This window comes from Mustelus asterias, chromosome 17 (assembly GCF_964213995.1).
Source record: "Mustelus asterias chromosome 17, sMusAst1.hap1.1, whole genome shotgun sequence".
Lineage (NCBI taxonomy): Eukaryota > Metazoa > Chordata > Chondrichthyes > Carcharhiniformes > Triakidae > Mustelus > Mustelus asterias.
Window position 1 is genome coordinate 55,626,020 of NC_135817.1, and position 27,533 is coordinate 55,653,552.

Genomic DNA, 27,533 nt, shown 5'->3' on the forward strand with positions numbered 1-27,533 from the left:
GGGGTGGTGTCCTAGGCCCAACCATCTTCAGCTGCTTCATCAATTATCTCCTTCCATCATAAGGTCAGAAGTAGGGATGTTTGCTAATGACTTGTGCAATGTTCAATATCATTTGCGGTGACTCTCATACTGAAGAAGTCCATGCCCAAATGCAGCAAGATCTGCATGATGTCCAGGCTTGGGCTGACAGATGGCAAGTAACATTCTCACCATACAAGTGCCAGGCAATGACCACCTGCAACAAAAGAGAATCTAACCATCACCCCTTGACATACAATGGCATAACCATCATTGAATCCTATACTATTAACATCCTGGGCTTACCATTTGACTGGAAACTCAACTGAACTAGCCATATAAATACTGCGACTATAAGAACAGGTCAGAAGCTAAGAATTCTGTGGTGAGTAACTCGCCAGCTAAGTCCCCAAAGCCTGTCCACCATCAACAAGGCACAAGTCAGGAGTGTGGTGGAATACTGTCCCCTTACCTGGATGGTTAAGTGAATTGACCCAAACAGGCGCCGGAGTGTGGCGACTAGGGGAATTTCAAGTAACTTTATTACAATGTTAATGTAAGCCTTATTTGTGACTAAAACTTTAATGAGTACAGCTCCAACAACAACAACAGTGAAAAAGCTCTACACCTTCCAGGACAAAGCAGCCCATCTTGTTTTGGAACCCCTTCCACGAACATTCAGTCCCACCACTACTGACACACGGTAACAGCAGTGTGTACCATCCGCAAGATGCACTGCAGGAACTCACCAAGATGCCTTAGTACCTTCCAAGCTCACTACTATTACTGTCTAAAAGAAATGAGGGTAGCAGATACATGGGAACATCACCATTTGAAAGATTGGCTCCAAGCCACTCGCCATCTGACTTGGAAATATATCGCTGTTCCTTCACTATTGGCCAAAATCCTGAAACTCCCATCCGAACAAAATGATGTGTACCTTTGCCACACGGACTGCAGCAGTTCAAGTAAGAAGCTCCCTGCCACCTTTGAGGGAATTAAAGGCTGACCCTGTCAATGATGACCACATCCTGGAAATCAATTTTTAAAAATGTTAGCAAATAAAAGCAAAACAGAAAATGTTGGATAAACTCAGCAGGTCTGGAGCATCGGTGGAGAGAAAAACAGTGTTAACATTTCGAGTCCGTATGACTCTTCGGCTCTGAGCCTCTTAGCTCCTTTACTGTTTGTCCAGCATCTAGTGTCAGATAAGCCATGGTTTCTACCAGTTAAGCATTCGGAAGACCAATGTCTTTGTCTTTATTATTTACCACAAAGTTGTGCTCTCGTGTTGAGGATGTGTCCGACTTTTTCTCTCTTTGATCACTGAATCTGGCCAAACTAGGCTGTTCACAAACTTGGTGACCTATATGGCTCCACTCTGCGCTTTTACCCAATGTCCTATGCATTAATGACTGCTTTCTTCCACCCAAGTGCCTTTGCCCCATCTGTTCTTTTGCTGAAACCCTCATCCATGTCTTTGTCACCTTATGATTAACTTTATTCCAATGCTGGCCTCCCATCTTTCACCCTCTGCAAGCTTCTAGCTAGTCCAAACTCTCTTACCCCTATACTGTTACATGCCAAGTCCTGCTCATCTATCACTCATGCCCTTGCAGCATTGCAGTGGCCTCTAGTCCTCTAACACTTCCAAGTTTAAAATTCTCAACTTAGTATTTGAATCCTTCGTGGCTTTGCTGCTCCTTGTTTCTGCAACCTCCTTGAATGCTGCAATCCCCACTTCCTTTGATTATGGCCATGTGTTCTGAATCATGGACACTATCTGGGAAGCATCTTTGCACCTTAGACAGAAGAGGAAAGATAAGTTGGTCCTACTCATGATCCTCTATGCAACTAGTTGTAGTTTGATATTGCTAATCACCTTCCAACACCTGGAACCTTGTTGAAAAATCTAGATACAAAAAATAGAGAGAGGTAAAAGTGAAAATCATTTCGATTATATCAGCATGTGAAATTGAGTTGTTTGGATTTTCTATATTGTACTCAAAGAAAATGTTCCGGCCAGAATTGAGCCCGGGGCCCTGGTGCTGTGAGGCAGCAGTGCTAACCACTGCCGCCCAAAGTCTCTGGATAGATTTTTGGATGCAAGGGCTGTCATATGAGGAGTGATTGAACGCACTAGGCTTATATTCCTTACAATTTTGAATGAGTAGTGACCTCCATTGAGGTAGATGTTGGAAGGATGTTTCTCCTGGGTGTAGAACTAGGACTCTTGAATAAGCGGTCAGCCATTAGGACTAAGAGGAAAAGGAATTTCTTGGCTCCAAGGGGTATGAATCATTAGCATTCTCTAACCCAGGGAACTGTGGATGTTTAGACAGAGTGTATCCAAGGCAGAGAGAGATTTTTGTATACTAAAGAATATGTGGAATAAGCTATAGAATAGCCATGAGGATTTTAAATCCTGAGGAGGCTTGAAAGGCCAAATGGCCTAATCCTCTTTTATTGCAAGTTATCCATGCATAGTTTTGAGAAAATTGTAAATGTCCTAATATAATTGAACTGTTATAGTTCTAAATATTTACCCTTTTGTACTCGTTTGATTGCAATTAACTGACTTGCAATTTGCTCTTCAGTGCTGAAATATTGGATATCTCAAATACCATGACAAATTAACTTATTCTCTTCCTTTCCCCTATCAGTTGTGTATTTTAATGTTTGCTTTCGATTTTTCTAGCTATTCAAACGTAGAAATGTTGCAAATACAGAACAGGAAGAGGAGGAGGAAGAGGTAATGAGTGACAGTGGATTCCATGAGTCACAAGTAAACATGGATATGGCTTTGGTAAGCAATATACAGTGCAGCCCCATTTTAACGCGATGGTTGGGGTCCATAAAATGTTGCGAATGTTATCGGGGTCACGCTAAATCACTAAACCGGGAATAGCAAAAAAAAAGGGTCCATCGCATCATATCCGATTTCACGCTAAATCAGAGCGCGTAAAATCGGGGTTCCACTTGTATCATGTACTGCTGCAATATGGCAAGTTATTGCCAACCAATAAGGCAAGTTGATATAGATTTCTACACCGTTCCCTCAGTAAAGCTTGGGATAAATAAAAAGGGAGTGTCACGTTTTCCTCCAACAACTTTTGCTGCTGAAGTAAGTTAGCAAAGTAGGTATTGAAGCACCTATGAAGGTGGCTTAGTAAATAATTGAAACCACTACTCTACCACAGCTCTTTTTTAAAAATAATTTGATTAAGCTTGCTGCTCCATTAGATTATAAAGACTGTATTTATTGAACAAGACTGAGGATTTGGATATGTTCTCTTGAACAATTAATAAAATTGTTTGCCCTTAATTTCACTCAACTGTGCATGCTTTTAAAAGTACAATAATTTTTTTGGTTATTTGAAACTTTATCTTAGATTCAGGTATGTAGGTGCTGTTATGTCACTGGAATTTCTGTACTGATCTTTAAGTTATCAATGCTCATGTGTATTGGTTTGCAGCCAGCCTTTGCGTGTGAGCATACTATAAATTGATGCAAAGGGTTTATCTGTATGTAGTTGTATGGTTTAGTAGAAATGATGGGCCAATTGAGCTGTTCGTTGAGACTTTTCTTCTTGAGTTATATAGGTGCATTCTTGGAATTTAAGTCCATAAAAATTACTTGTGCGTATCTTAACTTGTTAATGCTAATAGATTTGGATTATAATTTCCCCACAAGGGGCAAATGTGAACCTCCAGGCCCATGAAATTCATACAGGGCAAACGAGCATAAGAAATAGAAGTGCAAATAGGATTAAGTTTTCTGATCTTTGAATGCTATTTGTTGTTGCTGGGTATCACGTGACAAAGATGCTACTGACTGGACACTTGTTAGTGTCTATCCCTGAGAATTCTAAATACACCTCCAGTGACAGTGATGTGAAATAGTAAATTTTCACATGAAACTTTGATCCAAAATCCCTGCAGGCCTGCTTAATCCCCAGCACCGGGGGAGGCCCACCAAAATATTGGACTTTGGTAGAAAGTTGTTATACCATTTTCCATCCAAGAACATTTTTCTTTGATAAAGATATGAGCCCTTTTGTGTTCTCACTGTTGAAAAGACAGGCATGATGTGGAGATGCCGGTGTTGGACTGGGGTAAACACAGTAAGAAGTTGTTAAACTTCTTACTGAAAAGACAGGCAAGCAGATGAAATACTTGAAGGCAGTTTCTGACACCACTGAGTTAATTGCTAGTGTTTGCTTTCTCTTGATATGTGATATTCAGAATTCTGTAGCCTCTGGAATGGTCCCTCCTCTCTCCCTGCTAGTGTTCCAGTACTTGAGTTACTACGTCACTCTGGTGAAATGTCTATAAAGATTCTGCAACTCATCTTAGTTCAGTTAATATTGCTGCCTCCAAGTTGAAACATTTTGAGTTCCAGTTCCTCTCTAAGCTGACTCTCCGGTATGTTAGTAGGGGGACTGGATTGTTGGATGTCAATTTTTTTCTCTCAACCAACACCGCTGGAACAAGATTAACTGGTTATTTACTCGTTTTTTTGGACTTGATGGAAATTTCGGCCACAATTGCAATCTACAGGTGCAATTATATAAGCAGTTGGCTGCACTTCAAAAGCAATCCATTTGGTCAGATGCAGATAGTTTGACATTGAGGTTCTATAGAAAGGCAAGTCCTTTTATTTTGGTTTGAAATTCCTTTTAAATCTTCCAATAGTAGTAAATTTAAAATGTCAGACTTATTCAGGATAACTCTGGTCCTAGAAATAGTTTAGATATTGCTCACAAAGGAAGAGTCCTGTCGATGCCAAGTACTTTTTGTTGTTATCAATTCTGATTTGCTGTCTTCTCCCTTGTGTACATACAGACTGGAGTAATCACCTCGGATATGGTACAGATGATTTTCTCTAATAATTCTGAACAGCAGCTGGCTGCTACCCAGAAATTTCGGAAACTCCTTTCCAAAGGTGAAAACGCAGTTTGTGTAGTATTATCCTAGATTTTTTAGTGTGTTAAATGTTATTAACAGTGTTTGACCTGAGATGGTGAAATGGCAACCTCTGCTCTTGCTTGTGCTAATGCTGCATCAGGTTCAAAATGTACAAGTACAGCATGAGTGCTCTGGTGTAACGTGTTGCCTTTTTAATCATACTTGGTGATCTGTCAAACATTGATTCAAAGCTATTTGTGTAAGAAAAGGACATATTTATTGGAGATTTTGTCATTTGTTACAATCCTGAGCATCTTAACATTGATTTTTCTTATGAATTGTTTCAGTTGTAGATGTTTAACTGAACTTTGGGTGTTTCTCAGTCTGGAGAATGATTGAGTGATGTAACCCAGAGGTCAGTTCTGTGCTCAGTTATTACATATAAATGATTGGACTTTGATGCAGCGATAGAAATGTGCTGGGCATTGTGGTGAACAGAGACTTGGGGATTCAAATGTGTAATTCCCTGCATCAGAGTACAGATGTTTATAACACTGGCCAATAAAATGTGGGTTTTAAAATGGATAAAGCTAAATAAATTAGTTAATACAAAATGTCAGTGGCCACAGCAGAATAAATGTTTGCAGTTTTGGCATCTCAGTGAAGCCATTGAATTTGGGGTGATCTCTTTAAACTTTTGAAAGATTAGGACATGGAAGGTGGACCCTTTCCATTGTTCTTAACCAATGTTACAACTAGCCCCGGGTAAGATTCCTCAAAAATTGTTGATCCAAGTGAGACCCCTCGATTTGCCACCATCTGGCTGGTTTACTCCCAAAGATGTTCCAAACTTGGGTAAGAAGGGGTGACTGGCTCTGTCTTTATTCAACACTCCCTCTGCTGTTAGCAACAGCGTTTAATCTAACAAGGTTCCCCTTTCCTTGGATGTCTTTTCCAGACCCAAAAGTTGTATTTAAAAAGGAGCCAATTTGACCAGGCTTTCTTGAGTTAAGGTAATTTTATTTACTGCTAAAATGGTAAAATACATGCATCTACATGCATATGGATTAGAAATAAGTTCAATAGTAAGTAAATATTAAAAAAATTACACAGAACTGCCTTGGTTACTCTTCAGTCTGGCAAGCTTTCAGCTGCTTTTCTTATCGCACACAGTCACAGCTGCCACCTTGAATCACTGCAGTCCATGTGGTGAAAATACATCGGTGTTTTTGGAGAGATCCAGGCCTCTGTTCCTTCATTGTCGCTGGATCAGTGATATGTTGTCATAAGGTCATTGCCTGACAAGTGGCAAATAGTATTGGTGCCCCACATCAGCCAAAGCCTGAATGTTGCCTAGTTGTTGCTACGTGGATTGCTATGGGCAGCACGGTGGCAGTGGTTAGTACTGCTGCCTCTCAGTGCCAGGGACTTGGGTTCAATCCTGGCCTTGGATGACTGTGCAAACTCCACAGACATTCTCCCCATGTCTGCGTTGGTTTCTTCCCACACTCCGAAGATGTGCAGATTAAGTGGATTGGACATGATAAATTGCCCCTTAGTGTCCCAAACTGTGTAGATTAGGGGGATTAGCAGAGTAAATGTGTGAGGATAGGGTCTGACAGTGTTGGTGCAGACTCGATGGGCCCCTTCTATGATGTAGAGATTATATGATTCAGTATTTGCAAAGTTGCTCAACCATCAGCTGTGCAATCATCAGTTAACATCTGACCTAACCTGATGCCAGAGGGAAGGTCTGTTGGAGCAGCTGAAGATGGTCAGACCTGAAGAACCTTTGCAGGGATGCCATGGGATTGAGATGCTCTCCAAAAACCAGAACCATCTCGCTTTGGCACTAGATATGATTCAGATCCCCCTCCCCACCCTGTGTGGCTGTTTTATGTAGAGAATAAACACCGATTTGCACTAACTGAACAAATTGTCTGCTTCTGTGCTGTCATTTCTATGTATTAAAAATGATCAAAGATTGGAAACCAGACTTAAAAGATAGTTGTGGTACAGTGTCCATTGGAAGATGGAAGGCTAAATACTGTTGTTTTCATATTGGCATTTCCATATTAATGTCAAAATACAATTTCCTTTCGTTGGGAGTTGGTGACTAGGGATTAAAAATTTTAAATTGTTCCTGACAATGGGGAAGAGTGAAGTTAGGATTTTCTTTCACAGGTGTGTTGCAGTTTTGAAAAGATGAGAGAGTAAGCAGTGATTATTTCAGAAAATGCTGGAAAAACTCAGCAGGTCTGGCAGCATCCGAGAATAGAGAATTAACAGAATTAATGTTTTGAGTCTGACTCAGAACTAGAGAGAGAAATCTGATGGATTTTGTACTATTTGAGCAAAATAGAAGGGCAGTGCTAGGTGTGAGTGAGGAGAGATTGTACAAAGATGTTTTGGGCACAAGACAAAGTGTCAATGGCAGTGCGATGTACTTTAGAAAGTACTAATAGTGGCATAAAGGTAAGATAGCAGACTGTGTTAATAGAAGAACAAAGGTCAGTGTCACTGTAAACAGTTTTTAAGAATAAGTGACAGGTGGCCGTTTGGGAGAGGGGTTGTGTTGGGCAAAAATGTTAGATTAGAATAGGGGCTCAAGATGGAGGAGAAAGCTCAGTGTAAAGTTGTTCAATGCAACTGTTGAGTCCAGAAGGCTGTAACGTGCCTAATCGGAATGAGGTGGTGGTGTTCCAGTTTGCATTAGGCTTCACTGGAACATTGCAGCAGGCCAAGGGCATGTGGGCATGAGAGTAAGATGGTGAGTTGAAATGGCAAGCGACAGAAAGGTTGGAGTTATGCTTGTGGACTGAGTGAAGGTGTTCCGCAATGCAGTCATCCACGTTTAGTCTCCCAAATGTAGAGGAGAACTGCATTCAGAGCAGTGAATACAGTAGAGCAAATTGAAGGAGGTGCAATTGAAATGCTACTTCACCAGAGGTTGGGGCTTTGGATAATAAGAAAGGAGGTAAAGGGGCAGGTGTTGCACTATCTGTGATTGCATGGCAAAGGGCTGAGTGTTGGAGGTGATGGAAAAGTGGGACCTGGGTGTCATAAGGAGCGCTCCCTGCAGAATGTTGAGAAAGGTGGGATGAGGTGAAGATGTGTTTTGTGGTGACATCATGCTGGAGTTGGCAGAAATGGCAGAGGATGATCCTTTGAATATGGAAGCTGGTGGGTGAAAACTAAGCACTGACCTTTAGATCTGCTGTTTTACCTTTATGCCACTTTAATCACCTTCCGGTCCTTGACACTGCCATTACCACTTTCTTTGTTTTGTGCCCTAAACGTTGTGCAATCTCTCCTAGCTCTCACTTATCACTGACCTAATATTTTGCTTTACTCCCTCTTATACGGGCAGTATGGTGGCACAGTGGTTCACTGCACCAGTGGCACAGTGGTTCACTGCACCAGGGACCCAGGTTCAATTCCCAGCTTGGGTCATGTTTGGAGATTGCACGTTCTCTGTATCTGCGTGGGTTTCCTCCGGGTGCTCCGGTTCCTCCCTCAGTGTGAATGATGTGCTGGTTAGGTGCATCGACCCAAATAGGTGCCGGAGTTTGGCGACTGGGGGAATTTCACGTAACTTCATTGCAGTGTTAATGTAAACCTTACTTGTGACTAATAAACTTTATACTCAAACAGCATAAAATCCATCACATTTCTCCTTTCAGTCATACAAACTTGACATTTTTCTCTGCATAGATGCTGCCAGATCTGAGTTTTTCCAACATTTTCTGTTTTTATTGCAGATTTCCAGCATTCACAGTATTTTGCTTTTATTGTAGTGACTTTTTCAGTTGGTTGAAAATCGGCAATGAAGTGGCAAGGGTTGAATGTTATCACTAAAGGACAAATGGGGTAATCAGAATTTTTTGAGATGGCTTTACCACATTGGTTAAACTTGGAACTATATCTCTGTTCCTTCATCCTTGCTGGATGAAAATCTTGTAACTCCTGACCTAACAGCAATGTGGTTGTACTTGTGCCGCAGACGGTAATGGTTCAAGAAGGCGGCATGCATTTTCAAAGGCAATTGGGGATGGACAAAACAGCAGCGATGCTGAAACAAAAAGGAAGAATGAGGCAAAGGCAAGGAAATAGGTTTTGAAATGGGTCCAGTTGACAGTGGGGGAGGTGTAATGAGCTGAATGTAATTCCATGCTTGTATGCTACAGAATTCTATTGGGGAAAGGATTTTTAATATTGGTTGTCACCAATGGCCCAGGTTTAAAAATTTGTCTGGAGTGAAGTGCATAAATATATTAATGATCTGGTGAGACCTAATACATGTTTGAGAGCACTAACATTTTTACCTCTGTTAGTGTTTTTTAATTGTCAGATAAAGAATTCTTCTGAGATGAAGTTATTTTTGATCCATCTTGATACAGTTTTCACTGAAGGAAGATCCGCAGCACAATTCTGTTTACTTTTCATACTAAACAGACAATGTTTTGATCAAAAGGTAACTGAACATAACAGGAAACCTTTAATCCCAGCATTTATATTTTTGAACAGAACCAAATCCTCCAATTGATGAAGTGATCAACACACAAGGAGTAGTGGAAAGATTTGTAGAATTCCTCAAAAGAAGGGAAAATTGTACTTTGCAGGTAATCTCAGAACATCATGCAGTCTTTAATATAATCAATTTATATTGTACCAGAATAGTATATGCACACTGAACCATGATTATTTCTTCAGTACATTTTTCTTCCAAGTATGTTCTATGTTTCTACACTGCATTCATGGCCTGTTAATGCACAACAGACAAGAATGATCCAGTTGATCTCCAATCCAGCTAACTCAAAACATTCAATATTTTTCATAATGTGAAATTTTAAATGTTAAAACATCCTATTTTTGTCTTATGAAAATCAAATCTCTCAACATTGTGGTGTGAGAAAATGCAAACTTACTACTTCAGAAACCACGACGTTCTACATCACTATTTCACCTGTGCAATCAATTCATTGAAATGTAATAGTCATAGCAGTGAATAGCATGAACATAATAGTAAACACCTTGCACATATGAAACAGGGCGTCAGTTTGTACCGCAGGCCTGTTTTTGAGTACCTCCAAGATTTTTCTGGACTTTGTTTTTGTTCATTCTGGTATGTGGCAAGGCCAGTATTTATTACCCAACCCTAACTGTAATTTTGTGGCTTTTCTAGTTGTTTGCATAGAATACCAGCAAAGTGTACGTACATTAATTCTGGCACAATTCTTCTATGAAAATTCTTTATATTTTTAGTGAATTCTTAAAAATAACATGTTTTGTTTTTGGAAACACTGCTGTTTACAGCACGGCATTTTGTTTTGTTACTTGAAATGCTAGGTTTACAGTGGATAACTTACTAAACTACTCTTTAAAAAAAAATCTGATTATTCATAAATATGGTACAATCGCTTTGCTATTTTGGGTAAAATAAAATCGCCAATAGTGAGCAGATATGCCCTTTACACAAGTGTGCAACTAGGTCCAATCTGGAAGTTGAACAAATAAGACCTGACACACAACTTTCCAGTGAGCTTTCTTGATCTACCTCGTACATTTAAGTACTTTACTTAGCATGAACATTCAGCCTATATTTTATATCTTTGGCTTGATATGATCAAAGATTAATTTAAACTTGTAGTTTAATTTTAGAATTATTTCATAAAGGCCCACATATTTTACTCTTGTACTTTTCCTAAAGTTTTTGTTTTGTGGTTTGAGATCTCTTTGTAAATGGAAAAAGCTGCTTGATGTCTGTTTTTTCTCTCTTTTTCTCTCTGGTACATGTAGAGTTTTAAAAGAGAGAAACTATGTACTTCTTTACAATTGTTTCGTACATAAAGATCCACCAATTTTCAAATTTTATTACTTGTCTGTCTTAAGTTCTAAACCCAACATGATTCCCCAATTTCCCAGTTTTCACTTTGAACATTGGCAGATATTGATACCAGTGTGAATCATCTCCACTCATTTTCTTTTTGTTCAATATAGTTTGAAGCAGCATGGGTACTAACAAATATTGCGTCAGGAAGCTCATTACAGACTCGTGAGGTTATCAAGGCTGGTGCTGTGCCTGTCTTTATTGAACTGTTAACATCAGATTTTGAAGATGTACAAGAACAGGTAATTCGCATCATGGATTTGCTCACTTTTCAAAGTTAACATGGTTATCAGTTTTAAAATAAGAGGAGCTAATTTGGGTTTGAGGCCTATGACTAATTGTTAATACATTAAAAGTAGGGGCTATTAATTTTGTAATACTTTATTTCCAAAAATCTTAATTATGCTACTGAGATATTCCTGTAGTACAGAGAATAGATTTACATGCATGTTTGCTTTGCTTTTATATTAACATTGATTGCTGACTATCCTTTGTACAGGTACAGCATATGAACTTTTAATGCAGAAAGTATTTAGAGTATTTCTGTATTTTACAGGATAAATGTGAAATGGAAGGGAAGTTAATATGACTGGAAGGATTATTTATTTCTCCAAGTGTTCAATTTAAAGTTTATTAGTGTCACAAGTAGGCTTACATTAACACTGCAATTAAGTTACTGTGAAAATCCCCTAGTTGCGCCACACCGGCACCTGTTCGGATACACTGAGGGAGAATTCAGCATGGCCAGTGCACCCAACCAGCATGTCTTTCGGACTGTGGGAGGAAACCCACACAGACACCGGGAGAACGTGCAGACTCCGCACAGACTGACCCAAGCCAGGAATTGAACCTGGGTGCTGTGAGGCAGCAGTGCTAACCACTGTGCCACCGTGCAGCTCATTTGATATTTTGAGTATCTTGTAACAATCTCTGCGTTGTCATGAGTTCGTTTAGGTATTCGTGACAAACGTATTTGATTATTTGAATACTGTTCTGAAAATATTGTAGAAGGTCAGTGTCTTCATATTAAATTTTCACTTTTAGAAAATTTACTGAGAATCATGGGGGAGAGAACTGAATATTGTTGACAATCTCCTCATGAATTAGGTGCACTGCTAGATTTTTACAACAAAAATGCACATTTTTAAAGGGCAGCCACTATTCTAGAGGTTAGTTTCCTTGGTTCTGAGTATGTAGAATCACCTAATGTCAGGAAGGAAGGTTCATGAAGCAGTTTTGCACAAATACAAGGACGGTTGTACATTATTTGGTGGTTAAGTGCAACATTAAGATAAATGGCTGAATGATTGTAGTATATTGGCATATCTAGATACAGCTCCGTTAATTTGGTGATATGCTTTGTGGTGCAAATAAGCACGCTGATATTAATGACCTAGCCCTGAACAACATTATCCCCTCATCACTGATCAGTTGAATTGCTCTGTATTGCAAGGACACTTGTATATGCATCCTCCAGTTGAATCTATGATTAATCAGCAATTTTAGATAAGTGTTTATTCAAAACTGTTGTACCTGTTGTCTAAAAGAGTTGAATCAAATAATCTAAGATTTCTTGTCGCTCACTTTTTCTTTCTAATTGCAGGCAATCTGGGCTCTTGGCAACATTGCAGGGGACAGCACCATGTGCAGGGATTACGTGTTAGACTGTAACATACTGCCGCCTCTTGTTCAGTAAGTAATTTGCATTCCAAAATTTTCAAAGCTGTATTTTAAGTACAGTATGCTGGAAAAAGCAGCCACACCCTTTCCAAGCACCTTTGGGATTAACAAAATACTTAACTAGTTCTGTTTAGATTTTATTCCCTCTTTCAGTTTTCATAAAACTTAAGTTGGCATTTGGTTGTAAATTCCCGTCCCTCCTCTTGCCTATGTCGTTGGTACCAATGTGTACCACGACTTGTGACTGTTTCCCCTCCCCCTTAAGAATCGGAAAACACGGTCTGAGACGTCACGGACCTTGGCATCCGGTAGGCAACATACCATCCGTGAGTCTCTTTTGCTGCCACAGAACCTCCTATCTATCCCTCTAACTAACGAGTCCCCAATAACTATTGCTCTCCTGCTCTACCCCTTACCCTCCCGAGCCACAGAGACGGACACAGTGCTGGAGATCCTCTCATTGCGGCTCACCACTGGTATGTCGTCCCCCTCAACCGTATCCAAAGCGGAATACTTGTTGCTAAGGGGAACGACCACAGGGGATCCCTGCGCGGACTGCTTCCTCCCAGCCCCTCTCACCGTCACCCATCTGTTTTCATTCCTCAGAGTAACTGTATCCCTAAAGCTTCTGTCTATGGCCACCTCTGCGTCCCTAATGATCCTAAGTTCATCCAACTCCAGCTCCACTTCCCTAACACAGTTTTGGAGGAGCTGCAGATGGGTGCACTTCCCACAGATGTAATCAGCAGGGACACTGACGGAGTCCCTCACCTCAAACATAGTGCAAGAGGAACACAGCACTGCCTGCACACCCATCCCCTCTAGATACCTTGCCAGTACCAGGTAGAAACAGCAAAAATGAATTAAACTCACCCCTGCTTGCCCTGTCCCCGAAGCCCTGTGAGCCAAAGCCCTTATAGCTCACACTCTGCCTCCCACTCACTCCCCTGCCCGCTCCCGACGCTGCCCGCTGCATACTGCAGCCTACCTTTTATACTTCGCGCGCTTAAACCCTTCCCAGACTCCTTAGCAGCCCACTTCCGGTTTTCACTTTAAACTTGAGAAAAATACTACTACAAAAGTAAAGGCCAAAAAAAACACACACACTAACTGACTAATTAAATAAATAAATAATTCAATCAATCTCTCACCAGCACTCCTGCCTCCAATCACTCCCCCTCTGCTTGCTCCAGTGGAACAATGAATCACTAAATGGAAGTGCTTGTCACAAAATTAGCTGTGTGATGTTATGGCCAATGTCCAGTTTTGGATAATGAAGCTCCGTCTAGAAGTGGAGATTGACAGGTTTCCTCTATTTTAAGTTGCAGCTTAATGAGAGCTGGTCAGACTCTGAAAATTTTGATCTGTCTGTCTGTAATTCTTAATTCATTGGCCTTGGTAAATTGGTAGAGGGCAGCTTTTCTAGAAGTATTTAAATAAATAATGATCCCCATGTGTCTTGATTTTAAAACTGCAGTGAAGCCAAACTTCTCCAAGTATTTCTGTGCACCTATTTGTTAACCTGACTTCTCTATTTTAAATATTCAGGCTGTTATCAAAACCTAATCGATTGACAATGACGAGGAATGCTGTTTGGGCACTGTCAAACCTGTGTAGAGGGAAGAATCCTGCTCCAGAATTTTCAAAGGTAGTATCTATCCAATGGAGCTGTAGTTTAAATTTGTTCTTAGCTTTTTTTAGAAGTAAAAATATACAATAGAAAACAATGTTTCAATTCCACAAACTGTAATTGTCGTATGTAAATTGTTCAAATCTGTTTTTTAATTCGACTGATTAGTCTTTTAATGCATTTTTAAAGAATAACTTTGCAAATGTGGAAGATATGAGTACACAACACTCTTTGAAGAATGAAATATGAAGCATATCACTGGCACAAATTGTTGGTGTATATATACCTGCTGCCAAGAGAGATCACATACAGGATAGCAAATGTTGTCCCCTTGTTCAAGAAGGGGAGTAGGGACAACCCTGGTAAGAGCCTTCTGTTGTGGGCAAAGTTTTGGAAAGGATTATAAGAGATGGGATTTATAATCATCTAGAAAGGAATAATTTGATTAGGGATAGTCAGCACGGTTTTGTGAAGGGTAGGTCGTGCCTCACAAACCTTATTGAGTTCTTTGAGAAGGTGACCAAAGAGGTGGATGAGGGTAAAGAGGTTGATGTGGTGTATATGGATTTCAGCAAAGCGTTTGATAAGGTTCCCCACGGTAAGCTATTGCAGAAAATACGGACACATGGGATTGAGGGTGATTCAGTGGTTTGGATCAGGAATTGGCTAGCTGTAAGAAAACAAAGAGTGGTGGTTGATGGGAAATGTTCATCCTGGAGTTCAGTTACTAGTGGTGTACCACAAGGATCTGTTTTGTGGCCACTGCTGTTTGTCATTTTTATAAATGACCTGGATGAGGGCGTAGTAGGATGGATTAGTAAATTTGCGGATGACACTAAAGTCGGAGTTGTAGACAGTGTGGAGGGAAGTGGCAGGTTACAGAGGGTCATAGATAAGCTGCAGAGCTGGGTTGAGAGGTGGCAAATGGAGTTTAATGTGGAAAAGTGTGAGGTGATTCACTTTGGAAGGAGTAACAGGAATACAGAGTACTGGGCTAATGGTAAGATACTTGGTAGTGTGGATGAACAGAGGGATCTGGGTGTCCATGTGCATAGATCCCTGAAAGTTGGCACCCAGGTTGATAGGGTTGTTAAGGAGGCATACGGAGTGTTAGCTTTTGGTAGAGGGATTGAGTTTCGGAGCCATGAGGTCATGCTGCAACTGTACAAAACTCTGGTGCGGCCGCACTTGGAGTATTGCGTACAGTTCTGGTCGCCGCATTTATAGGAAAGATGTGGAAGCGTTGGAAAGGGTGCAGAGGAGATTTACCAGGATGTTGCCTGGTATGGTGGGAAGATCGTATGAGGAAAGGCTGAGGGACCTGAGGTTGTTTTCGTTAGAGAGAAGGTTAAGAGGTGACTTAATAGAGGCATACAAGATGATCAGCGGATTAGATAGGGTGGATAGTGAGAGCCTTTTTCCTCGGATGGTGATGGCTAACACGAGGGGACATAGCTTTAAATTGAGGGGTGAAAGATATAAGACAGATGTTAGAGGTAGGTTCTTTACTCAGTAGTATGGGCGTGGAATGCTTTGCCTGCAGCAGTAGTGGAGTCGTCAACATTAAGAGCATTCAAATGGTTATTGGACAAACATATGGATGATATTGGAATAGTGTAGATTAGAGGGGCTTTAGATTGGTTTCACTGGTTGGCACAACATCGAGGGCCGAAGGGCCTGTACTGCGCTGTAATGTTCTATACCAGAAGTTGAGTAGGTTGGACCTGTGCTCATTGGAGTTTAGAAGAATGAGTGGTGACTTTATTGAGACATATAGGATTCTCAGGGGACCTGACAGAGTAGATGCTGAGAGGTTGTCTCCCCTTATGGGAGAGTCTAGGATCAGAGGGCATAATTTAAGAGTTGAGGAGGAATTTCTTCCCTCGGAGGGTAATGAATTTGTGGAATTCTTTACTGCAGATAGCTGAAGAGGCTGGGTGGTTAAATAGGTTCAAGGCTGAGATAGACAGATATTGAATCAGGGGTTCTGGAGATGTGGTGGGGAAGTGGGGTTGAGGATTATCACATCAGATCTGTCATGATCTCAATGATGTCAGAGCACACTTGATGGGCCAAATAGCCTACTGCTCCTATGTCTGTGGCCTTGTACTCAGCTTACCATGTGATGAAAAGTTGAACTTTAAGGGATTAGATTTTCCAAAGGGGAGCAGAGAGAATTCAGTGAGTAAAAATAATGAATCTCAGCAGTCAGTTACTGATGGCCATTGATTGTCAGCACATACTTTCTAAGCTGCAAGACGGTAGGAGATTAGAATTTGAAATAATTTAATAGCGTGTAGATTTTGAGAGAGCTTGATGCTGAGTTCCAGCAGAGAGTCAGGGAGTGAGTTGACACTGCATTGATCCTACAACATCAAAAAGCAAAATCTGTCGATGCAGAAAATCTGAAATAAAAACACAAAATGTTGGAAATACTCAGCACACCAAGCAGCACCTGTGGAGAGAGAAAATAAATGTTTCAGATCGATTATGTCTCATCAGTTGTGAAGAGAGTTGATCCTGCCTCTTTTTTCCCCCCCCATCCACTAATACCATGGTTTCAATTCCTGTGTCGGAGGGGCTGCTGGATTAAAGCCATTCTTTCCCAATGAGGGAGGGAAAGTAAAATGTTCCACCCTTAACAACTGGTCAATTAGTGACATCAGCGGAGGCTTGGGAATCGGATGACTAATCCTCAAAATTAATGGGTATCAGGGTGGAACTTGGATAGGCAACTAAAGGAAGCAAATAACCTTAAGTTCAGACATTTTAGGATAGGGAGTCAATGCCTGGTGATGCTGTTATGGAATTGGTTTAGGCAGTGATCAACAGTTAAATCAAAATGCAACACGAAGGAAACTTGAGAGCAGCTAAACTACTTCAAATTTAACTAGGAAGCAGTGATAGAATGCAATGCGAGCATGTACGAATCTATCTCAAAGAATTTGTATTTGCCCATTACCATAGTTTGTCTCTTGGATAAATAGCACACCTAAACCTACTGTAGTTTCAGTAGAAATTTGCATACTTTAGTTGAGTCTCTGAAATAAGATTGTCAGCACAGGTAACTGTTTTATCCAGGAGCATACAAATAAGCCACAAGTTGTTGTATCCTATTATTTCGTTTTTTCCCCAGGTTTCTCCCTGCCTCAGTGTTGTGTCCTGGCTGCTATTTCTGAATGACATAGATGTTCTGGCTGATGCCTGCTGGGCTTTGTCGTATTTATCAGATGGAACCAATGATAAAATCCAAGCAGTAATAGACTCGGGAGTTTGCAGAAGATTAGTGGAACTATTGATGCAAGTTACTTTCTAAATATTTCAATTTAAACTTTGGTGAATGACTTGATACATTTGTTTATGCCTGTATATTACAATCATACTCTTGTGGCAATTTTAAACTGCTAAATTTATTTTAATATTTCAGTTCTGAGAACATTTGCATTTTGTTGTTGAAACCTGTTTCTTTACCTCCCTTTACCTTTTTTATGAAGGTGGTGGCTGTGCTACATTATAATTCTGCAGCATCTGGTAGCCTTCTCATAGTGACTGTTTTTCATGTCTGAGCATGGTGCGGTTTAACAAACTGTTCGCCCACCAGGCTGAATAAGAATCAAGTGCATGCTGCACTTGGGCTGTTCAAATGAGTTAATTAGAGTACCTTGGCCTCAGTCACAAGATACTTTACCTTTTTAACAGTAAATCATTTCCAGTTACAGCATTGGGCCAGACCTGAGAACAGCACAAGTACCATTTTGTTTCTGTGGTTTTAATTATAGGCACAGTAGGATGGGACCTTGCATAGATTCTTAGCTCATGCCAGTTCAACCCAGCATCCAGCTGCATTTTGACCGTGACAGATTATTCCAAATGTCATCCACTCTTTGTGTATTTGCTTCTTCTGTCTAATACCCACTTTCTAAAAAGAATGAAAAGTAATTTGTGTCCTGTTGGCATACCTTGCCTTCAAATCAATTTCTGACTTTACCTTATGCACTATTTAATACACCAGCTGAGTATTGTGTCCAGATTGCAGAGTTAAACTGTATTGTAATTTGTGTTTTTCCTCAAAACTTGTAACTGATGTCTAAACAGAATAGTTTCTAGGAACAGATTTGAATTCCCTTTAATATATTAGTCATACTCTTGTGGCAATTTTGAACTGCTAAATTTATTTTATTAAATATTTCAGTTCTCAAAACATTTGCATTTTGTTGTTGAAACCTGTTTCTTTACCTCCCTTTACCTTTTTTATGAAGGTGGTGGCTGTGCTACATTATAATTCTGCAGCATCTGGTAGCCTTCTCATCGTGATTGTTTTTCATGTCTGAGCATGGTGAGGTTTAACAAACTGTTCGCCCACTGGGCTTAATAAGAATCAGAATTATAATGCACTACAGCCACCTCCTTCATCAAAGGTAAAGGGAGGTAAGGAAACCAGTTTCTACAACAAAATACAAATGTTTTCCAAGAACTGAAATTTAGTAGTTCAAAATTGTCACGAGTATTAGGAAAGGGAATTCGAGTCTCTTCCTGGAAACTCTTCTGCTGTAGACGCCAGTTACAAGTTTTGTGAGGAAAAACACAAATTACAATATAGTTTAACTCTGCAATCTGGACACAATACACAGCTGGTGTATTAAACAGTGCATCAGGTAAAGTCAGAAATTGATGTGAAGGCACAGGAGTATAACTGAAACAACATCCTCTTTTATTGATGCTGAAAAGACTTTGGACCCTGACAATATTCCAAAAATAGTTCTGAAGACTTGTGGTCCAGAACTTGCTGCACCTCTAGTCAAGCTGCTCCAGTACAGCAATGACACTTGAATCTGCCTGGCAATGTGGAAAGTTGCCGAGGTATGTCAAAAAAAACAGGACCTTGCCAATTACCGTCCCATCAGTCTATACAATCATCAGCAAAGTGATGGGAGGGGTCATCCACAACGTTATAAAGCAGCATTTTTTACTCAGCAAAAACCTCAACTGATGCTCGATTTGGGTTCACTCAGTTCCTGATCTCATTACAACCTTCGTTCAGGCACGGACAAAAGATCTGAATCCCTAAGGTGAGAGTGACTGCCCTTGACCTCGAGGCAGCATTTGACAGGATGTAGCATCAAGGGATCCTTGCAAAAGTGGAATCAGTGGGAACTGGGGAGAAAAATTCTCTGCTGGTTGGAGTCATACCTAGCACCGAGATGGTTGTGGCTGCTGGAGGTCAGCCATCTGAGCTCCAGGTCATCACTGCAGGTGTTTGTCAGGATAGTGCCCTATGCTCAACCATCTGCAGCTGCTTCATCATAAGTGGAGATGTTCACTGACTGCAAAATGTTCAATGCAACTCGCGACCACTCAAATACTGAAGCAGTCTGTGCCCAAATGCACCAAGACCTGGACAGTATCCAGACTTGGGCTGGCAAGCAGTATTTGTGCCACACAAGTATCAGGCAACGACCATCTCCAGCAAGAGAGGATCTAACCATCACCCTTTGACATTCAATGGTGTTGCCATCGCTGAGTCCCCCTGCTATCAACATCCTGGGGATTACAATTGACCAGAAACTGAATTAGACTGACCATATAAATAATGTAAGTACAGTAACAGGTCAGTGGACAGGAATTCCTGCAGCGAGTAACTTGCTTCCTGATTCCACAAAGCCTGTCCATGGGGCACACCTTGCCTGGACGAGTGCAGCTCCAACAGCACAAGATGCTTGACACCATCCAGGACAAAGCAGCTCACTTGATTGGCATTGTATCCATAAACATTCATAGAACCCCTACACTACAGAAGGGGGCCATTCGGCTCATCGAGTCTGTACCGACCACAATCCCTCCCAGGCCCTATTTCCCTAGCCCCACACATTTACATTGCTAATCCCCCTGACAGGGCCAATTTATGATGGCCAATCAACCTAACTCGCACATCTTTGGACTGTGGAAGGAAACCGGAGCACCCGGAGGAAACCCATACAGAAACATGGAGAAAGTGCAAACTCCACACTTCACTCCCTCCACCATCAATGCACAGTAGCAACAGTGTGTACCATCTACAAGATGCACTGCAGGAACTCATCAAGGCTCATTTTAGTATCTTCCAAATCCATGTTAATTTAGAAATAAACTAGAACACTTCAGTCAAAAACCCTCAAGGATACAGCCCAAAATGAATTAAGGCCAATGACACAGTGGGGCATATCATTCCATGGCATGAGAAACAGATGTTTTTTTTAATGTTATCTATTTATTAACCTGTTGATGCATAAACCATTGGGACAAACCCTCTTCAATTACTTGATGCGTATATGGATCAAAACAGCCATGCCTGTCTCTCAGGCTACTGGACCCCAGTATTAATTTTGAAATTTGGTCAGAAAAGCCCCATTTTTAATTCTGCCCATTTTATAACACTTTCTGTTTTGAAATCCAATTTAACAAAAATATCCCAACTTTACACCACTTTTTGCCACCACCCTTTTTTGAGGATCCTGTTATTTCTGTTTGACTGCTGTCTTGTTGAAGCAGCTCCATTTACCCAGAAACCTATGCTCTCAGCTGATTCCCTGCATTCATTGCTAGAGTAGGCAAGATAAGCAAGTCATAGTATTTGGACAGTGAATCAGCATGTTCCTCAGTGACTAGAAAAATAATCATATAGTTCTGCTTTCCCTTAATTTATTGCATGACTTTTATTGAGTTCCAAGTTCCTTCTTAACCACTCTATTGTATTGAAGATGTTCCAGTATTGTGCTTGTGTCCATTTCCAGGACTCTATTTGTATGCCTCATACCATTTAAATTCCAATATTTTCCTATACTACGTTTCCTCCAATAGCGTACTCCGAAAAACCAGTACCAACTTTCTACAGGCATAGTACAAATAGCTTTGGTGCTTTTGGGGACAATTGGTCACCCAATCAGTGTCTCAGTAAAGCCTCAGAATACCAGGTTAAAGTCCAACAGGTTTATTTGTAATTTGGATTTTAACCTGGTGTTGAGACTTATTGCTGTGCTCACCCCAGTCCAATGCCGGCATCTCCAAATCAGGGTCTCAATATGCAAGTAAAACTTTGGATCTAAAGGTTTTTTTTGTTTAGTAATTTTCTTTTTTTTTGACAGGCACTGTGACTATAAGGTGATTTCACCAGCTTTACGTGCAGTAGGAAACATTGTAACAGGCGATGATATACAGACTCAGGTAAGCGGAGGCAAAATTAATAATCTTTGTGAAGAAGCATGTTGTGTAAAAAGGAAAGCAGCATGAGTAAGCTAACAATCATATCAGTGAATATAATTTCATTTTTTCTAATAAAATGTTAACTTAAAACATTTTTAACACTGCAGTATCTCAGTACTTCACAAGGTGTGTAGAAATGATGGGTGTGATTTGTAAATTTTTGAATCCTTGAGTTAACTCTTGAGTAACTTTCAAGGTTTATCACTAAACAATCAATTAATCAATCAGGATTCAAGTACCACCAGAAAACAGGAAAATCTCATCGCTTGGATCCAGCATGCTTTGGATTAAGAACATAAGAAATAGGAGCAGGAGTAGGCCATCTAGCCCCTCGAGCCTGCCCCGCCATTCAATAAGATCATGGTTGATCTGAAGTGGATCAGTTCCACTTACCCGCCTGATCCCTATAACCCCTAATTCCCTTACCGATCAGGAATCCATCTATCCGTAATTTAAACATATTCAACGAGGTAGCCTCCACCACTTCAGTGGGCAGAGAATTCCAGAGATTCACCACCCTCAGAGAAGTAGTTCCTCCTCAACTCTGTCCTAAACTGATCCCCCTTTATTTTGAGGCTGTGCCCTCTAGTTCTAGTTTCCTTTCTAAGTGGAAAGAATCTCTCCACCTCTACCCTATCCAGCCCCTTCATTATCTTATAGGTCTCTATAAGATCCCCCCTCAGCCTTCTAAATTCCAACGAGTACAAACCCAATCTGCTCAGTCTCTCATAATCAACACCCCTCATCTCTGGTATCAACCTGGTGAACCTTCTCTGCACTCCCTCCAAGGCCAATATATCCTTCCGCAAATAAGGGGACCATACTGCACACAGTATTCCAGCTGCGGCCTCACCAATGCCCTGTACAGATGCAGCAAGACATCTCTGCTTTTATATTCTATCCCCCTTGCGATATAGGCCAACATCCCATTTGCCGCCTTGATCACCTGTTGCACCCTGCAGACTGGGTTTTTGCATCTCATGTACAAGGACCCCCAGGTCTCTCTGCACAGCAGCATGTTGTAATTTCTTTCCATTTAGATAATCCAATTTGCTATTATTTCTTCCAAAGTGAATAACCTCGCATTTGTTAACGTTATACTCCATCTGCCAGATCCTCGCCCACTCACTCAGCCTGTCCAAATCTCTCTGCAGACCTTCTACACCCTCCACACGATTCACTTTTCCACTTATCTTTGTGTCGTCTGCAAACTTTGTTACCCTACACTCAGTCCCCTCCTCCAGATTGTCTATGTAAATGGTAAATAGTTGAGGCCCCAGTACCGATCCTTGCGGCACGCCACTAGTTACCATTCGCCAACCAGAAAGGCGCCCATTTATTCCGACTCTCTGCTTCCTGTCGGATAGCCAATCCCCAATCCATGCTAACACCCTACCCCCAACTCCATGTGACCCAATCGTCTTCAGAAACCTTTTGTGAGGCACCTTATCAAACGCCTTTTGGAAATCCAAAAACACCGGTTCCCCTCCGTCAACCGCACTAGTCACATCTTCATAAAAATCCAACAAGTTCGTCAAGCACGACCTTCCCCTCATGAATCCATGCTGCGTCTGCTTAATGGAACCATTCTTATCCAGATGGCCTGCTATTTCCTCTTTAATGATGGATTCCAGCATTTTCCCAACTACAGATGTTAAGCTAACCGGCCTGTAGTTGCCCGCCTTTTGTCTATTTCCTTTTTTAAACAGTGGCGTAACATTAGCTGTTTTCCAATCCGCCGGCACTACCCCAGAATCCAACAAATTTTGATAAATAACCACTAACGCATCCGCTATTGCCTCTGACATTTCTTTCAGTACTCTGGGATGCATTCCAGCCAGTTCCCAAATTTACTGCTTCAACTAACGTGTAGATACACACCTAAAAACACTTTAATGAACTGGCATTGTAAATGATGCTTAATTGATCTTTTTTTTTCCCCCCCACCCAGGTAATTTTAAATTGCTCTGCTTTGCAGAGTTTATTGCACTTATTGAGCAGCCCAAAAGAGTCGATCAAAAAGGAAGCATGTTGGACCATCTCAAATATTACAGCAGGCAATAGAGCACAGATACAGGTATGCTTCAATTTGCGGCAGATGTATCAGTTAGCACTGGCATTGTTTTTACTTCCACACACATGTTTGTGTCCTGGTGTGAACTGCATACCATGTAAAAATGGTGGATTCTCTGGAGCTTAAAGTGGTGAATTTCCATGGAAGAGCAAAGCTTGTAATTTTACTGACTAGTTGAATGGTACTTTTTAGATTTTACAAAAAAGCATCTTGTGTAATGTTTGCAGGCCGTGATAGATGCCGACATCTTCCCTGTCCTAATAACTATTCTACAGACAGCAGAATTCCGGACAAGGAAAGAAGCTGCTTGGGCCATTACCAATGCAACATCTGGTGGAACTCCTGAACAGATCAAGTACGACTTTATTTTCTGCATTGAATATTTGGCTTTGTTCATGAAAAGACAGTCTAATATTTAAACAAGCGCCTGCTCCTTAAATGTTTTCTATTGATCCTTTTAGGCCACCTGCCTAATTTTTACATGGTCCATTCTTCTCGTGGCTCCTTCTGTTTGATCTGGGTCCTGCACTGCTAATTACTTTTCATGTTTTTCCCTCCATATCATCTGTCAATTTCCAATTTGTTCCTCTGTTACTGCTGTGGAAAGCTTCTTCAAGTGCAGGTTTCCCTTTTCAGCTGCTCAGGAGGTCTTTGTGCATTTAAGGCTCAACTGGGACTTCAGGGCAAAATTTGTTACTGGATGCCCCGGTTCCATCTCACTGTTTTGTAAATGCCTGGTCTCTAAAGATTTGAGAGGGAGGGACAGGCAAAGATGATTAAGTAAGATAAATACTGTGGCTACAAGAGCAGGTCAATGACTGACTGACAGAATTCTGCCATGTGAAGCTCACTCCCTAACTTTCCACAAGCCCAAGTCAGGAATGTGATAGAATAGTCTCCATTTTCCTGGAGGAGCATAGCTCCAACAGCACTCAAGAAACTCCACAACATCCAGGTCAAAGCAGCTCACTGAATTGACACTCCATTCACTGCCTCCACAACCAGTGCACAATGGCAGGAGTTTGCTCCATCTATAAAGTGCAGAGCAGCAACTCGCCTACCCTCTTGCAACAGTACCTTCTAAACCTATGACTTGTACCGCCTAGAACAAAGGCAGCAGGTGCATAGAAACATCACCACTTGCAAGTTTCGCTCCAAGTGACACCATCGATTAACAGCAGTTCCTTTGCTGTCACTGGGTCAAAATCTTAATACTCTGTCCCTAACAACACAGTAAGGACTGCAGCAGTTCAAGATGATGACTCGCCACTACCATAAGGTCAATTTGAAATGAGCAATGAATTCTGCCCTTGCCAGTGATGCCCTCATACCATGAATGAATAACATTCTAAAGCTTCACACACCAATAAAAGTTATAGAGGCATACACCCCAGCCAGTTTGCACCCAGCAAGATACCTAACGCAACAGACGTATGACCAGTTAATCTGTTTTTGATATCATTTAAAGATGGTTATAATTCAGATCAGAAAGTGACTTTCTGAAGTCCACTTGGATCATAAGTTTTGCATTTGAATTTGGCTAGAGTGAGCATGAAATGCTTCACTTCAGGTATGATTCAAATGACCCACGAGAGCTTTAATCAAACAAAGTTTATTTAAGAATTTAGTTAACATATATAGAAAGAAAATTAGCAATAACATTTTTACCAATTAGAAACAAAAAAAATCATTCTATAAATCTTAACCGCTAAACACCATTCCAATGAAACAAATCCCATAAAGGCTTTGCCACAGATTTAACACAGCAAAACTAATGCTCACGTGATACTGGAATTTAGTCCTTCGGTTGAATGCTGCAGTTCTCTTGAGGCACACAGACAAGCATGGAGTCAGAACAGCTTACATAACATAAGAAATAGGAGCAGAAGTAGGCCATCTAGCCCCTCAAGCCTGCTCCGCCATTCAATAAGATCATGGCTGATCTGATAGTGGGTTCAGTTCCACTTACCCGCCCGCTCCCCATAACCATTAATTCCCTTGATGGTTAAAAATCTATCTGTGACTTAAACACATTTAACGAGGTAGCCTCTACTGCTTCATTGGGCAGAGAATTCCAGAGATTCACTACCCTCTGGGAGAAGTAGTTCCTCCTCAACTCTGTTCTAAATTGACTCCCCTGTATTTTGAGGCTATGCCCCCTAGTTCTTGTTTCCATTGTAAGTGGAAATAACCTCGCTGCTTCTACCCTGTCTAGCCCCTTCATTATCTTGTATGTCTCTAAGATCTCCCCTCAACCTTCTAAACTCCAATGAGTACAGGCCCAGTCTACTCAATCTCTTCATAAGCTAACCTCCTCATCTCTGGAATCAACCTGGTGAACCTTCTCTGTACCCCCTCCAAAGCGAATATATCCTTCTTAAATAAGGGACCAAAATTGTACACAGTGCTCTAGGTGTGGCCTCACCAGTACCCTGTACAGTTGCAGCATAACCTCCCTGCTTTTATACTCCATCCCTCTCGCGATAAAGGCCAACATTCCATTTGCCGCCTTGATTACCTGCTGCACCTGCAAACTGAGTTTTTGTGATTCATGCACAAGGACCCCCAGGTCCCTCTGCACAGTAGCATATTGTAATTTTTCACCGTTTAAATAATAGTCCATTTTGCTATTATTCCTTCCAAAGTGGATAACCTCACACTTACCAGCGTTATACTCGATCTGCCAGATCCTTGCCCACTCACTTAGCCTATCCAAATCTCTCTGCAGACTCTGTCCTCCACGCAAGTTGCTTTCCTACTCATCTTTGTGTCATCCACAAACTTTGTTACCCTACACTCGGTCCCCTCCTCCAGATCCTCTATGTATATAGTGAATAGTAGAGGCCCCAGCACCGATCCCTGTGGCACGCCACTAGTCACTGATTGCCAACTGGAAAAGCACCCATTTATTCCGACACTCTGCTTTCTGTTAGATAGCCCATCCTCAATCCATGCTAACACTTTACCCCAAAACCCCAGGGAGACTCTCGTCAAGCCAACCACCAACAGCAGATTTTCTACTCCAGGAAGACCAGGAACTCGTTCCAATTAACAGCAGAATTTCCAAAATCAGCTTGATGTCCACCCCTCTCTAAATTAAAAATGAATCCTTAGATTTTTTTTCTGAGGAAGGAACCACCTGATTTTGACTTGTCAATCAATCTTCCCCCCCCCCCCCCCCCCCCCCCCACACACAATGCAAGGCCATAAAAGATCCCAGAGTAAAAACCCCATTTAAACAATTGAAGTAGCAATTAAAAGACTCCTCCTAACAGTCCGGCAACAATGAAAAAAGCTGAGGCTGAGAGCTGCAGAGGACATGATTTTTAAAAAAAACTTTTTAAAAGATGCATAAATGTCACAAAGGGAGCATATTAATCCCTGACTGAGTATATTTAACAGTTACCTTGTCACCTAACAGAACTGTAGTTTAACAAGTAATGTGAAAGACAACATCTCTGGACAGTTTATGGGACCATAACTGACAATGGATTTTATCCATGAATACCTTCAAAACTCGGTAGTCTGAACCCTAGTTAGAAATGCTCTTTTATTAGGTTGAAGAGAGTCTGTGCTCGGTTGCTTTAATGAGGCTAAATTATAAATTGGAATTCATGGTTTACATGGATGTATTTGCGGTGATCAGGATGGTGATTAGTGAATGGAAGAGGAATCATCTTTGAGTTTCCAGCTATTCTCTCAGGAAATCGCATGCACTCTGATTTAAGTATGAAAGCACCTGTGTTGTGTGGGCATTTGATAAACCATATTTATAAATGAAATGTTTTACTGACCGCGACCCTCTGTTGCCCTGGACCAGGAAATCATTAACCAATACTGAATTTGTAACAATATTTTATGTGCGCCAGTCTGGGATTGAGATTTGATTGTATCCTTTCTATAATCATTCTCAGATATATAGTGGAATTGGGTTGCATCAAACCATTGTGCGACTTGCTGACTGTTATGGATGCAAAGATCGTTCAAGTGTCACTGAATGGTTTGGAGAATATCCTTAGACTGGGCGAGCAGGAAGCGAAACAAAATGGAACTGGAATAAATCCGTACTGTGCATTAATAGAGGAAGCCTATGG

At 41.0% G+C, this 27,533-nt stretch overlaps 1 protein-coding gene across 1 annotated transcript in view; it reads left to right on the plus strand.

Moving 5' to 3' along the window:
• The window catches only part of LOC144506502 (importin subunit alpha-5), a 48,709-nt gene that overhangs the window by 15,004 nt on the left and 6,172 nt on the right, over positions 1 to 27,533 (plus strand). The window contains exons 3-13 of the mRNA XM_078232707.1: positions 2,717 to 2,824; positions 4,864 to 4,963; positions 9,454 to 9,548; positions 10,927 to 11,058; positions 12,420 to 12,508; positions 14,045 to 14,144; positions 17,263 to 17,426; positions 21,248 to 21,326; positions 23,317 to 23,442; positions 23,667 to 23,794; positions 27,354 to 27,532. Coding sequence (XP_078088833.1) covers positions 2,717 to 2,824; positions 4,864 to 4,963; positions 9,454 to 9,548; positions 10,927 to 11,058; positions 12,420 to 12,508; positions 14,045 to 14,144; positions 17,263 to 17,426; positions 21,248 to 21,326; positions 23,317 to 23,442; positions 23,667 to 23,794; positions 27,354 to 27,532 — 1,300 coding nt within the window. The remainder of the gene's footprint in view (positions 1 to 2,716; positions 2,825 to 4,863; positions 4,964 to 9,453; positions 9,549 to 10,926; positions 11,059 to 12,419; positions 12,509 to 14,044; positions 14,145 to 17,262; positions 17,427 to 21,247; positions 21,327 to 23,316; positions 23,443 to 23,666; positions 23,795 to 27,353; position 27,533) is intronic.